Raw genomic sequence first — 15,195 nt, forward strand, 5'->3', positions numbered from 1 at the left:
TAGAGATCGCATCTCCTTGCCTGACCCTTTTTTTAACCGGTGGAGAACTAAGGAGGCTGTGGAGTCTGTACAAGTTAGCTATGGTATTTACATACGTCAAGTCCTTTTTGGCAACGCAGTGCTTCAAAGACTGCTGGCATCTCTACTGTGTTGAATGCCTTTACAGAGATTATGAAAATTATATAAAGGTGTTCGCTGTACTTAAAGAGATTTCTCAATTTTTTAATTGAGAACATGGCTGCGACCCATTGTAGAGTGCCCCTTCCTGAAGCCTGCTTGCTCACTTGGTTGGCTAAAGTCGAGAGTGTCACTTATCCTATTCGAAGTTGCCCTTGTGAATGTTTTGTATAATACTGAAAGTAAGCTGACGAGTCTATAATTCTTGACATGTTTTATGTCTCCCTTCCTGCATATTAATTTAACATTGGCGTTTATCCAGCTCATTGTTACACTTGCGATCTTGAAACATTGTGTGTAGACTGCCACAACTTTTTCAAATACTATCCTCTCCATCTTTAACCCTTTCAGATGCCACCTATGAAGGAGTGTCTGTAAATGCGTCAAATCGATAGAATGGCATTTCGAGGCAGTCGATAATATTTGCAACAAACATAATGTCGTAATACGCTAATTTATGTGTGTTATAGTATTGATTCCTAATTGTTACGTAATTAAATATATATTCTGAAGCCATTCATGCCCAGTTTCTGCATAAATAGAATTAAACCTCAGGCTAGAAATATGGTGCAAACTCGTTTTCGGTGATGTCCATATTGAGCAAAGAAAATGTATACTTTCGACGTGGGTCATGAGAACTGGCACGTCAAACGACTCATCGAATATGGTAGCGCCTTCAGCAAAGGTATAATGTGCAATAGTACGCTAGAAAATGAAGGTAAATGAAAACAAATTTACTATGCAGGAAGTTCAATTCATCCAAAGCTCAATGTATCTTGCTATTTCTTGGCCCTTAGTCTATACAAATAGCAAAAACAAGTGGTGTACACAATTGTGTACATAGCGTCTCAAAGGGTTAATCAGATCGACTGTTATACCATCTTCTTTGACAACGCTTTGTAGAGGCATATCCTGTATGGCCTCTCTAACCTTATCGATAGTTACAGACAGAACTCTGTTGTCCTGTTTCACTTTCATTTCACTCAAGGTTGGATGACTTGTTTGCGAACTGTACAAATCGGTTTAGAAGTTTTCGGCTACATTGACTATTGTCATTGAAGTTGCTAACAACATGCCTTGCTTATCTTTTACTGCATGCATTTTTGTCCTTTCTACATGGAGTTCCCTTTTGGCTGTTTCTGATGCTGCCACATTTTTCTTGCGCAGTACGCTGATCAAACTGCAGACACTCAGCTACAGTACAAAGTTGTAAAAGCTGGAGCACAATGCATAAAAGGGCACACATGCTGCTGAAACTAAGACTCAAGACAGGTGCTAGCCAGCAGCTGGATTTTATTTCAAGCATCAAACATTTAAAGACAGAGGAGAGTGCAATGAATAACAGAAAGCAATATTATTTGAAGTTGCTTATCAATATGGTCTAATCACCACCTTTTTTCCTCAAAATTCTTCTTTCACGGCAATGCAACGATGACGCCATGTAAGATGCAAGACATCCACGGACTTGTGCACACAAGTCAGAGACAATGTCTTCCATATGCAAGAGTGAGTGGGAGACTTGTTTTGCCGTCATCTATGCTAACATTTTCCAGTGGTTTGTACACAAGTGAGTCGCAGCTTCTGCCCAGAAACCATGTTCCAGGGAGCAAATTCACAAATGCAGAACTGACAATACAAATATGACAAAGTCATATTTTTCTTATCAAATTTGTGGTCCATGTTGACAAAATAGCAATCTCTGAGCATGAGAATGAGTCACATGATGGGTGACTGGTCCATCAGGCTCTTTGGCTAATACATATGCATGCAGAATACTCACGGATTGAAATGGGACATCGTTGTTTCTTGTATAACGACTGCTATGAGCAATTGCTCACAATAAACGCGTCACATCACTGCAAATCTGGCCCCTAAAGGTAACGTTGGCACTGATATAAGTGTTCAAGTCAAAATTACACCAATATGACACAGACTGTAGAAATTTGAAACGAAAGTAAGTATATGAATTAGCTCTAAATTTTCATGTTTCAATCTGTGAGTACTGACATATAAAATGTTTCTGCATGGAATGAAGATTCCATATACTATTATGCCAATGGCACAGGCAACATAAGGCCTTGTATGTTTTTTCTCCATGACAAAGCTTGTCCTATGGTCCTTAAATATTGGTAATGTCATTAGCATTAGATACGAAGGAACAGGATGCAGCACCTTAGAAAGCAAAAAATGGTCAGCCTTATGGCTCTGTTCGTTTACATAATGTCGACCCCAGAACACTAACATAAAAATATCATACACAGGCATTAGCTATCAACTATGTACTATGCATAGCTCAAGTTGATCAAATTTTCTGGTTGTATGTGTTGAGGTATGCAAGAATATATGGTACCTAAACTGGATTTCATGGCAAGTCTATTATCAAGTGGAAAGTCATCTAAACAATTTTGTGCTACCACTTCCCTGACATAAGAGAGAGCTTTACCTTTTTCGCCTTAGTGTAATTAAAAAGTTAGCACACACAAGATGCCTTCCACAACAGCCCTCGCACAACTGGAGATAAGATGCATTTGATCTTCAAAATGGTGGTTATGCAGGCTTGCTGGTACACATAGTAGTTTTTTAAAACAGCTCACGAACGGGACACAGGAAAGCACTGCACTATGTAGGTGCCAACTTCGAACAGATGTTTTATTGCGTGAACATGAAATATATAGCCAGAGATGAGAAAGAATACACACGATAAGCAAGAGAAACCGAATGACGAGAGGTTACAGGCATTGATGAGTTGCTAATCTTTCAGACATGCAATTTCCTTGTCAAGTAATTAGATGGATGGTGTATAGACGCATGAAGGGCCGCGCTCAACAAGTGTAGTTCTTTCTTGTGTCCCATTTATGCTCTTTAAAAAAACTATATGCATTTGATAAATCGACTTAGATGTATAGCTACCAATAGTATACGGCTACAGATGTACTCGTTAACAGATCTGTGGAAAATTGTTGACAACTGTTCAGAAGAAAATGTTGCTGCAGCCAACATTTCGCCATCGTCAGGGCAGCAACTACCCTGATGAAGACAAGTCTACCTTTCTAAAACATTGGCTCCAGCAACATACCCTACTGAGTGATTTAGCATCGCTTCAAACTGCAATCTTCCCTGAACTTCTTTATCATTTGTGAAATCATGTTGTATAGCAGTGGTCTTTGCCGCAGACTTTTTTACATGAGACTCTTCTCACAAATTCTTTTAGCTGGAGAAGGTACTAGCAGCGTTTCAGCCAATGTTAAGGGAGGAAGAAATTTTCGGACATCAGGTGCGTTATTTAAGTTAGGATGATGAAAGTGTCTGTGACTATGTATTTCCATGTGCTCATATCAAATATAAGCTCACTTTTTATGCACACCATACTGTTAATTTGTAATTTAACTATTTATTATATGTACCCCGCCACGGCGGTCTAGTGGTTATGGCGCTCTGCTGCCGAGCCGAAGGTTGCGGGATCGAATCCCGACCGCGGCGGCTGCATTTTTGATGGAGGCGAAAACGTTTGAGGCCCGTGTACTTAGATTTAGGTGCACGTTACAGAACCCCGGGCGGTCAAAATTTCCGGAGCCCTCCACTACGGCGTCCCTTAAAATCATATCGTGGTTTTGGGACGGTAAACGCCAGATATTATTATGTATATTCATTATATTTACCTTCATTTGATCAAATTTTTAATAAACTAGCTGTGTAGACCCTGCTGAATAAAATGTCATTGGTTTCTACAGATATCAAAGAGTGCAACAAAGGTAAAATTATGGCTCTAGATCTTCGAGAACAATAGTTATGAATCTTCAAAGTTCTGATCTGAATTAGTAAGCAACAGCACATTTCTTATTATAACGGAGCTTTTATGCTTTTCGTTATGCCGTTATGTGTTCGCATAAACTATCATCATCATGAATTGCCGCTACCTTTCTAGCGCGTGCAACGCAATAACTTGACTAGCACACGCTGTCTTCGTCGTCTCCTTCACCTTCTGCTTCGCTCCCCGAACATGTTCGCCCGGCACGCACACTCCCGCTGCGCCGATTTTTTTCAGTGCAGGACGCAATAACTCGGATAGGCGAAAGAACGAGTACAGAGAGAAAGTGAGAAAGAGATAGAACGAGGGAAATTCTTGGCGAAAAGAATCTTTTTGACGAGGTGAGGTTCGAACCCATGCACCCACGATCCGAAAGCGAGCATCGTAATACTCAGCTATTCAGACACGCTAGCAGAGCAAAACATAGCCTTGTATAGTATATAGTAGAGCAAGACGGTGGAAAGGGAAGAGAGTGTGAGGAGGAGGGAAAGGAGGAGGGGAGAGAGTAAAACACAGCATAGAAAGAGAAAGAGAAAGAAGGGAAGAAAAACAAAAAGAGAAAGACAGAAAGGGAGAATCTAAGAAAGAGAGAAATATAGAGAGAGAAAGAGAAAAAAAGAAAAAGAAAGCAAGAAATAGAGAGAGAGAAAAAGAAGAAAAAAAGAGAAAGATAGAATGAGCAAGAAAGAGAAAGATATATATAGAAAGTAAAATAGACAGAGACAAACAAGACACAGAACAAAATAGAGAGAATAGAGAAAAGTAAAGATAGATAAAAATAAAGAGAAACAAAGAAGGCCACCCAGCTCCATACTTCCTTCAGGCTTAGCACCACTAGTACGAAGCTGCCTTAATTTTTTCACCCTTTCTAAAAATTTAGAACTTCCCACAGGAACATTTGGCACCCTATTACACTCATTAAACATTCAGCTTTTCAGAAGACCAAAATGATCAAAATTGAGTGTGGCAAAGCTGAGAAAAGCTTCTCAGAAGATTGTAAGGTAATGAAAAAAATGAAACAAGGAAAATAGCATTGAACAAAACACCATCGGTTGCTGATGTGATGTAAAAGGCTGTTATGGCTGAAGTAATGATCGAGAATGTATGAAAAGTAGTAAAGCTATGCATCAGTAATGGCAGAATCGAAAATAAAATTTCTGAAAAATCTTTTTTTACAACTGTTGGTCCCAAAAAGAAGCTGCCCCCCTTAGCAAGGGCGGAGTTCTGGCCTTGTTGGTGCGGCATACACATCTTGTTAAGTGTAGAACTGAAACGATGGGGACGGGACAGAGAGTAACACACACGCAAATGCTTGTGTGCGTCTTGCTCCCTGTCCTGTCCCCATAGTTTCACTTCCGCGCTAATAAGGTGAATATTCCCCCCTCAAGTGGTCGAGTATATATAAGTGCATTCTTCAATGCTAGATGTAGGTTTACCTAATAGACTACCAATGAAGGCAATAATACAAGATAGATGCTGGCCTAATAAAGTGTCATGCCATTCGTGTTGACTCTCTCCTGCTTGTTTCTTGTTTTATTTTTTCACGTGCGAGAATTCTCGACTGCCAGACAATGACAAGTTCCCATAATGCGCACTGCCGCTTCTCATTGCCCACAAACTTGATGGTGGTAGCAACTACATGACATGCATAATCATTCAAGGAGTGAAAAAAAAATTATTAAAAGAACTGACAACCGGCCAGAACATATGATTGGACCACAGCAGAAATGTAAAGACCATAAATTACAGTGACAGAATTGGGCATTCTTTCCGTGATCTGAATAGGATTCGCAGTCTTGAATTGCATCTGCAAGTCACAAAAATCAGTATGCCGTACAGCCTGGTGGACAAGCGTTCATGCTACGCAAATGAGTCCTTCGGATTGCTGTACGTAGCCTACTATTGTGTAGGCGCACCATAATTCATGCTTAAAATTGCAGTCTGTATATTATTAGACATCTCCGCTTTATTCTATGCTTGTTACAAGGTAAAAGAAGTCAACGCTGAGAATCGCAGCTGCCTTCCTGGCAACAAGGGGAACTGAAAGCCTGTGTCGAGCTGCCGTGCTGGCACACAGTGCACACGCATGCACGGCTCACCACAGTGCACGGACATGAGCCGTAGCAGCACAGGCCTGATATGGCCAACTATGTAGGGCCTCACTGGTTTGTCGCCATATAATCGCTATCGGACACGTAAGAATGGCAGACTGGGCTTGTTGGTTTATCATATTTGAAGTTATAAGGCGCGAATAGGACACGGACGAAGAATAGGAACACACACACACGGAGCGCGTGTGTGTGTGTGTTCCTATTCTTCGTCCGTGTCTTATTCGCGCCTTATAACTTCAACTATCGGACACCTACCACTACATGCACAATGTGTTGCATGTAAAACCTGATCAGTGCTGCAGGTCGTAAAATTCTGATTAAATATGTTTCATGGCATTTTCTGCGTTATCACTCCATGAATACACTATGAACGGTAAGCTTTTCATTGCAATGGGTACCATAAAAGTTGGTTGTCAGTCCCTTTAATGTAAGCAAAGGCAAAAGCAGAATGAAAGCTGACACCACGAATGCCTGGTAATCGTAGCCAGTGGAACTTAAGCCAGGCATGAAAAACATTAAAATTAATTCTGTTTTACCAAATGTGTGTCTTATTTTTGCACTGTATGCTGCAATTGCCAGGAGAAAAGTATGAAATTAATACATTACATTGTGCTAATTCAACCTACATGGCGAGATAATTGAACAGACAGCTATATAAAATACTATTGGTGCATCGCAAAAATGCAGCCGAGGTCACCTCAGCATAACAAGACGTCTGGCAGCTCCACTACTGTGAAACCTGAGGAAGTGCGTAGCACGCCCATCCAGCGATTCCCGTTCATAGAGTTCCCACTGTTCTGCTTACCAAAGCGTCGACGACGCCAATGTTTGAGATAAGCATGTAGGGTTTCCCCGGAACGAGCAGAATCTTGCTGGGGAGATTCGCAAACTCGGTGTGCGACATGTGCACTACTTTTTGCTGAGCTTTATCGACTTCTTGCTTGTTACAGAAGTTGAGATACGCATCGTCTGCAGCGAGTTCCGTCAGGTTGTTTCCCCCATCAGATATACACAGCGCTGACAAAGCGCAGGGAAAGCGGCATTTGCTCCTTCGGTGAGGTGGTGGCTCTTGAGCCGCGCCGAAGTCAGTCGCATGTTTCAGGATTTTCAGCAAATTGTTGCAATTACGTCTTGGATAATTCTGTTAACTATTTTATTTTAGACCTTATTCATTCATTTTAGCAGGGTTTTGAGTACTGCTGGCCTTGTTACGGCTTTTATCGAGTGCTTTACTGTGAGCGTGATCATGCCACATGAGATGTATGGATGACAAGCTGGGCCCTTAAAGTGCTCCGCACTTAAAAGAACACGTGGTCCCTTTGGTAGGGAGCTCAACACATTATGCCATGTAGAGTTTCAAAATATCTCGCACAAGTTAACATAACTGCGTATTTCTCCACACCACACTTGCTCATTTAAAACAGTGTCGTGTGTTCAAAACAAGTTTCATCCATAGCCTCCTTTTCAAAGGCCTCCTCAAAAAGAAACCGTGCAACTTCTATCATAGGCTAGCTAATTGTACTACCCAATACCTGTGGGATGGCGCCATAGTTCCAGATATATCCATGAAAGGGGAAGCAGTTGTGGACATAGCGTAGCTTCCCCTTCTTTATATCCTGCTTGATGGGGTTCAGGGGCTCCTTAGTGTTTATCTGAGAGAAGAAAATGGTGCGTGAAAAACGGAATTAAAGCAAGGCATACATGGCCGGTCTCACAATGGACGACCTAACTGCTGCCAGTTGCCGAAGGCAGCTAGAAGAGGCATGAGCAGAAAAGATTGAAAAAAGAACACTAGTACACCCTCGACACTCAGAAAACACAGTAGATGCAGGTTATCTAAATAATGTACTCTCACAATAAATTGCAATCTTAACAGCAATGAACGCCAGTTGCGTGTAGTGACAACCCATGAAAGTGCAACATGTAATCACTTTACTGAGTGACTCGGTTTCTGAGCATGGAACGCTCCAGAGTTTATGCTTTGGAGTTTCAATAAGCTACACGTGAAATAACGCACTGTATTAGTTTTGAAATGGCAGATGATGCCAAGGAAGGTACAGGGGACGTTAGTCATACTGTTTTAACGGCATTGTAGTAACTACAGTAGAGTCTCGTTAAACGGAACCTGAAGGGAACAGAAAAATATGGTCCATTTAACAGGAGTTCCATTTACTGAGAGATGAACAGGGGTGCAAAATTCAAAAAAAAATCACAGCATATCCACGGAGTGAATGATGATGAGTGGGCGAAGCTGCGGAGGTTCATCGGTAAACCGTGAATCTTCCGTGAATTCTGCCCAGTACATCATCACCGACGTGAGATCGGGCGCGTTTACACTAAAGGTTCGATGAGTTATGACGACTTGCAGCTCACTTTAATTTTACATGTACGCTGTCAATTTTCATTGTTTAGAAAACCATTCCTTTAGAAAACATCTGGCGTCTTTCGTCAAGCAGCTGGCGTCTTTTCGTTTTGCTTCAGAAACATCTGGCGTTCTTCCGTTTTGCTTTTACAAATCATCTGGCGTCTTTCGTTGGTTTATTTCATCAATCAACGGCGTTTTGAACAAAATTTTTATTGTTTAATCACGCACAGGAGAAATCTCACCAGGCACTACCTTGGAGGTAAAGAATGGCTGCTAATGGGAATGAGAGACAGAAGAAGTCGGCTTTTAGCTACCGCTGTGAATTTTTTATTGTTCAACAACGCACAGGAAAAATCTCCCACCGGCACCACCTTGGAGGTCAAAGCGTAAGACTGGTTACGCACTACGACTACGACTACGAGGGACGAACGGGTGCCGCCTTAAGGAGCTTCGCCCCTAAAACGAAGTCATTCCGATTAGAGGCAGCTGTTCTATTTAAGCATCAATTCCGTTTTCCGTTTACTGAGAATCTACTGTATTATATAAATGTGAAGAAAAGAAAGTGGACAAAAAGACAACTTGCCGCCAGCAGGGACTGAACCTGCAACCTTTGGATAACGCGCCTGATGCTCTACCAATTGCGCTACAGCGGCGGTCGTCCTCTCGTCCACTTTATTGGGTATCCATGTGCATGGAAACACGGGAGTGTTAGCGCCGCCGTTGTATCAACAAAGAAATGAGCCCTTGAAATTCGCTTTCATTCATTCAAAGCCCCCAATGATGCTACATTTAGATGGTACACCTATGTGCTCCCCAAATGTGCTCTTAAGGGGGGTATGGTAGGGTATACGGGTTGTCCTGGTTTCAGATTTATTTCTCAGGAACTGTTCCATATTTTGTTGTGAAACTTCGCGTGCTCGATAAGAGAGCTTGTGGTCTTTAGTCTGCAATTTTGACCCTGTAGCGTTTATTACTTATTTCTGGTTGAGTACCAAATTTTAGACTGGTGTACAAAATTAAATGTACCTTTTCTCAGAAAGGAAAAACAGTATGACCGTGAAATTTGGCATGCTTATTTCACATAATATTGGTATTAATCGCTATGTATAAGAACAGGCTCCTACACTTATATCACCAAAAAAAAATTTTTGTCCTCACTTGTCACGTGCCATGAGAGAGACTTTCAAACTAGTCTTTTTTTTTTCTTAATCATAACTTGAACAGTTTTTCAAAGTTGTGAGTTCCGATTATTTGGAAGGGATTGAAGTATAATCTGAAAAAATTTCAGCGCGATCTGACAGATCGCGCTGAAATTTTTTCAAATTATACTTCAAATTCAAGTTTGAACACATCAAATTTGAAAAATTTTCAAGAAACTGCTCGTGAGAAAAACACGCTTTTATGTTTCAAAACACGCGCGAAATGTGCTCACAACGTACAGCAACGACTGCTCTACAAAAGCATTTTGGTGGGAAAATTTGCAATCAAAATGTATGAAAATGGTAGAAGGTGAATATATTCAATCGATCTAGTCATTGTTATTATAAAAATGCGCATACACACAGAACCAACGATGAAAAAGAGCCCATGCATCCGTCAGGAAGCGCGGTCTTTTGTGCCATTTTTCAACGGCTTGGAGCACACCTACGCGCTCGCCAATGCACGGTTTTGCTCCTCAGAGTGTGGATTGTTTTTTAGTAATGAAATAAAAAAATCGCTTTTCTGGTCGATCTACCCTACCATACCACCTTAAATAATAACATCCAGCCAGCAAAGTATTATCTGGAAGCAGTGGCATAGCCTGGTGGGTGTCTGAGGGGTTCAAACACCACATCGACCCCCCCCCCTCCCCCGAAAAAAAAATGCTGGCTACATTAGTGTCTGGATGGTTCTGAATTTAGAATTAAAGCAAGTACATTTTGTCTGGTTTGACATGACATCAAATCATGATATACATTGATATAAAGCATGTTCGTGCCTGTAAGCAATTTAAATATTGGCCTTAGTGCTGTTTAACTGGGCAGTAACTAGTCATACATAAGGAAATTTTTCACACTAATGCAGTCGGTACAGTGTGAAAATGTCACCATACCTTTGCTTACACTACGAAAGTATGCAGCAGTGATATATGGCTCCTGCGCTAGCATTCATGTTGCACGTGTTTAACTTGGTAGTAATTTCAATTAAACGAGTTATGAGGAGCATCAAGGTGCTACCACCATGAATATGGTGTTTTTAATGTAGTATGCTACAACAGAGTGCAGAAATTTCCAGCACAGAGGCCACGCAAACAGACTACAGTCAAACACACACCTCCATCTTTGCATTTGTCCAGCGAGGCACTTCCACGACCATGTTGTAAACACGGTTGGCCTCATCCGCAAACATGGGGATATCATGGAAGGGTGAGATGTACTTGTCTCCCTTTCCTACAGAGAAGATATAACACAAATTTGTCGACAAAGTGTTACACAAGTATTAGCCACTAGTAGTACTGTTAAAACTGTGGTGTTTGTCCAAAAAAGCACTAAAATAGTAATAATGGCAACTATCACAGGCAAAACAAGAAACAAATACCACAAAAAAAGAAGGAAAAAAAGATCGCTACAGCCTCCCACTTGGAGGACATGCAGTATTCTTAAATTTCATTGAAATATTTCCCAAATTTCCAGTAACACAACTAGCTACTATTAGGTGACTTATGCTTCCTTGGCATATTGAATCAAAATAAATTCTTGTTATTTGAATACAAAAAGGTATCTTCTTTGCTAAAAAACATGGACAACAGAATACAAGAACACAGGACATACACAGACTCGCAACTGAATTTTATTGGGTGAAAGATGACATATATACAGTCAATATAAGCTTTTTCAGGCTGAACTGCCTCCAACTTGCACAACTTGGTGCTCTACTATTTCAATATAAGAACCCTTTATTTTTTAGAAGTTATAAGGAAAAAATGTTTTTCAGTGATAATATTTCGGACTGCTTTCTTCAATAAAATTTAAAGACCTCCTCGTCCCCATCACGTATATCTCAATTTTCGCACACATCTTGTGGTCTTATGCTTAAGATTCACACCAAATATAACTTGATTTTTGCATATAGTATAGTGCAAATGCAAGTAACTGAACGGAGACACACACACACATATTTAGCATACTTTTATAGTTATGCACACCGAAAAGCAATGAGGCATGGCGAGTACAACAGATGATTTCCAATGGTATATCATGGTCAGGAGAACAAATATGCTACGACTAATAATTTGAAGGTCTTTAAACCTCTCATTAAATATGTAGCATGTGTAAAAAAAGCAGGCCATAGGTGATACACAAAGGTAAGGTCAACTTTAACCACTCATGTATGGCTTGTTTCCAGTACACCAGTTATTTCACAGATGTGGTCTTCTATAAACATGATTTCTTCTTGTGAAGTCTCAAAGTTCATATTCTATGATGGCAGTTTTGAGGGTCCCTACCACTGTTCAGCAAAATGAACTAAAATTGTTTAGTTAATTCAACTAAACCGTGTTTTTCCATTGTAAGCCTCACTTATGCTCTCCCAGGGTACTAATTACTCATTAAGCTACAGGGCTGCTCTACGGATATAGTTCTTAATTGAAGATTTTTTTTTAGCATGGACTCGTTGTTCTTATCACCAGACACCGGACGCTAATCAAAAGAGAGGATGCTAATTTCACTGTTTTTAATGGAGGAGCAACATGTGCACAGATCAGACAGCACCCGTACATTGAGGAAATACATGGCAGACAGCACCTGTATGTTGTGATCAAACCGCAGAACGAGATACAGAATGTTGAAACACACCAAAATAGGACAAAAAGAAAGAAAAAAACATGACTCGATGGAATAAACTGAACTGAGCTGTGTAACCTATTACCTGTACAATGTGCACGATGTACATCACACGCTGGGCACATATCAGTAAGCTCAACCAAATAAATAAAAAGTTTGTATCTGCTAAGTCATCCGAAAGGAAAAATTAGCAGGAGGATCGAAAGGTGGGCCAGTTGGTAATCCATTTTCTTCGTTCAGCGAAGGACGAAGCGTCTTATGTGGTTCCTAACTTCGTCCTTTGTGTTTTTTTCCGCGCTCCCAGTTCGCTGAACGAAGAAAAAAAAATTAGCAGGATTCAGTGCACAACAGGATACAGTTAAATGAGCAAAGTTCTCAAGCATTGCTTTAGAGCTATTTTTAAAGTGATAAAAAATACTTGATAAACTCAACTTCCCTCTGACTTATATCGCTGCCCACAACGCAAAGCAGTTGCTACGCCACAGATCCCGAAATAAATCTTTCGACCCTGCACCATTGATTCTTCGTGGAACGGTGTTAGCCCCAGAATAGAACTGTGTTATTATTTTTGTTGCACGCTCAAGCTTTGGAGGTGCTAGGTAGCATCGATGTAATATCGCGCTTCGCCGCATGACGCCTTACGTCATGCCACTTTTATGGGACAGAATGACTGTCCTGCCGGTTGATCTGAAACAACGCGAGACACTCGAGGCTTGTCAGATAAAGAGACACAGTACCAAGATGTATGCGATAAGGTGCTACACATTGCAGATTTCTTGCACAGCTTGAACCCAAGCGCCTCCCGGAACTAGACAGTTAACGAAAATAATAATAATAATAATAATAATAATAATAATAATAATAATAATTATTATTATTATTATTATTATTATTATTATTATTATTATTATTATTATTATTATTATTATTATTATTATTATTATTATAACGCAACGACAGAACAAGTCTACATAACATGAACATGCCACAAAACGCGATGAATGCAATAACTACACCAGCCAAAAGATAAAACAATGCTGGAGGCGAGATGAAAGCTATTGCGAGGCAATCAAGTGCGGGCAAAAATGTGCCATAACGCGATTCAGTTTAGAGCAAACCGGTATCGCTGGTACCTGTTGTCATATATAGGGCAACTCCAGTCACAAGTGAATACGCGTTCACCGGGTTAAAATGGCTCATCTCATTATTAATGTCTTCTTCCCCTCGCGGCCACACACACACACACACACACACACACACACACACACACACACACACACACACACACACACACACACACACACACACAGAGACACCTCTTGACCGCACGTTCAAATGTGACACATATACACAATGAAAATTCTCCTTTCCACTTGCTTCTCTCTTGCTAAGCAGCAGCGCAACAAGCCGCAAATCATGCAGGACGAGAAACCAAGCCGGAGAAGCTCCAGAAACATCTCCAAAAGCCACAACCACGGGAATCCCGCATCAGACACCACGAACGAGGAAGAACAATGCCTACATGCAAATGTTATAACTTACGGAAATACATGCTGTAGTTCGCGGAGTTCGGACTTCTCCATTCAACAGCGAAGTAATCGTCCACGGCCATGCCAGACGCTAGCGTTATCGAATCGGGCAAAATACCCACCAAGGATAAAACGATGCAATTGCATGCAACTAATGACTTACGAAAATACATCCTGTAGTCCATGGTGTTTGGCGAACCTCTCTCGACTGTTGAGAAAGCCATCGTTCGTGAATTGTACCCCAATCTCGATGTTGCACCTCGCGGAAAGGCGGTTTGCTTGCTTGCTTTTTCCTTGCATTTGGCTCATACCCACAACGGGGGATTGGCCAAGAAGCCGGCGGTTACAGTCAATTGGGACATTGGGTTAAAAAAAAAATTAGGGAAAGGGAAAAGTGGCTTTTTTTTCAAGTAGAATAAAGAAATAAATAAGACTTTGTTTTGGGGAAGGGGGGATGAGAAACAAATTGATAAACAACGGATTAGCAAGGTAATTTTATTGTGTCAATCAGGAATTCGCAGAGGGCCCCGCAGACGTTCCTTTTACTGTATTCCAATGAAGCAGCCCCAAAGAAGAGGATATTTAGAGTAATTAGTGGTATTCCTAATTTATTGAATAAAATTTCAAAGCATTTCTTCCTTTGATTTTTAAAACGGTGGCATCTTAGTAAATAATGGTCGATATTTTCGGGTTCGTTACAGTTGGGACACAAAGGGGATGCGACCAGACCAGACCTCTTTAAGTGGAAATTAAGCGGTGGAATACGACATCTTACTTTAGTGATGGATACTTCCAATTTTCATTACCAGTGATGGATACTTCCAATACCACGCAAATTGCAAGTGCGAATATTAGGAATTCGGTATCGTAATCTTTGCTGAATCTTCAAAAAGTGAAAATTTTCTGAACCTCGCCGCTGTAATATAAGCTGCAAGAGGCATAACTGACAAAACTGGGCCTTCAAGGGATACTCTCGCGAGTGAGTCAGCCATCTCGTTTACAAATATACCACGATGACCTGGAACCCATATCAACCTCACTAGGCGAATGTTTAGGGGGATTAATGATCTGAATGTGTTTAGAATAACTGACTCCGAAGTTGAAGTGAGGGATGAACAGACAAATAATGAATCAGTCAATATAACAGCTGTCGAATGATTTGCTGGAAGTTTTTGAAGGGCTAAAATAACTGCCGTTAACTCCGCTTCAAATATAGGAGTACAATTTGGAAGGCGTAAAGAATATGACCAGGATAATGTTTGGGAGAAGATGGCCACACCTGCTCTCTTATCATTCATGGATGCATCCGTTGCATTAATATTATTAATTCGTAATTGTAAAAGGTGATCTTCTAATACGCCAATTAAATACTTGGAAGGAAAGA

The 15,195-nt window shown here is 40.7% G+C and overlaps 1 protein-coding gene across 1 annotated transcript in view; it reads right to left on the reverse strand.

Annotated features, from left to right (window-relative positions):
- Nucleotides 1–14,081, reverse strand: part of LOC119386834 (inorganic pyrophosphatase) — a 38,425-nt gene extending 24,344 nt beyond the window's left edge. Inside the window, exons 1-3 of the mRNA XM_037654099.2 lie at nt 13,975–14,081; nt 10,775–10,890; nt 7,629–7,748 (exon numbers count right to left, since the gene is read on the reverse strand). Of these exons, the coding sequence (XP_037510027.1) occupies nt 7,629–7,748; nt 10,775–10,890; nt 13,975–14,035 (297 nt within the window). The 5' untranslated portion in view covers nt 14,036–14,081. The remainder of the gene's footprint in view (nt 1–7,628; nt 7,749–10,774; nt 10,891–13,974) is intronic.
- Nucleotides 14,082–15,195: the final 1,114 nt, after the last annotated feature.

The sequence above is a fragment of the Rhipicephalus sanguineus genome, chromosome 3 (assembly GCF_013339695.2).
Source record: "Rhipicephalus sanguineus isolate Rsan-2018 chromosome 3, BIME_Rsan_1.4, whole genome shotgun sequence".
In the NCBI taxonomy this organism is placed as follows: domain Eukaryota; kingdom Metazoa; phylum Arthropoda; class Arachnida; order Ixodida; family Ixodidae; genus Rhipicephalus; species Rhipicephalus sanguineus.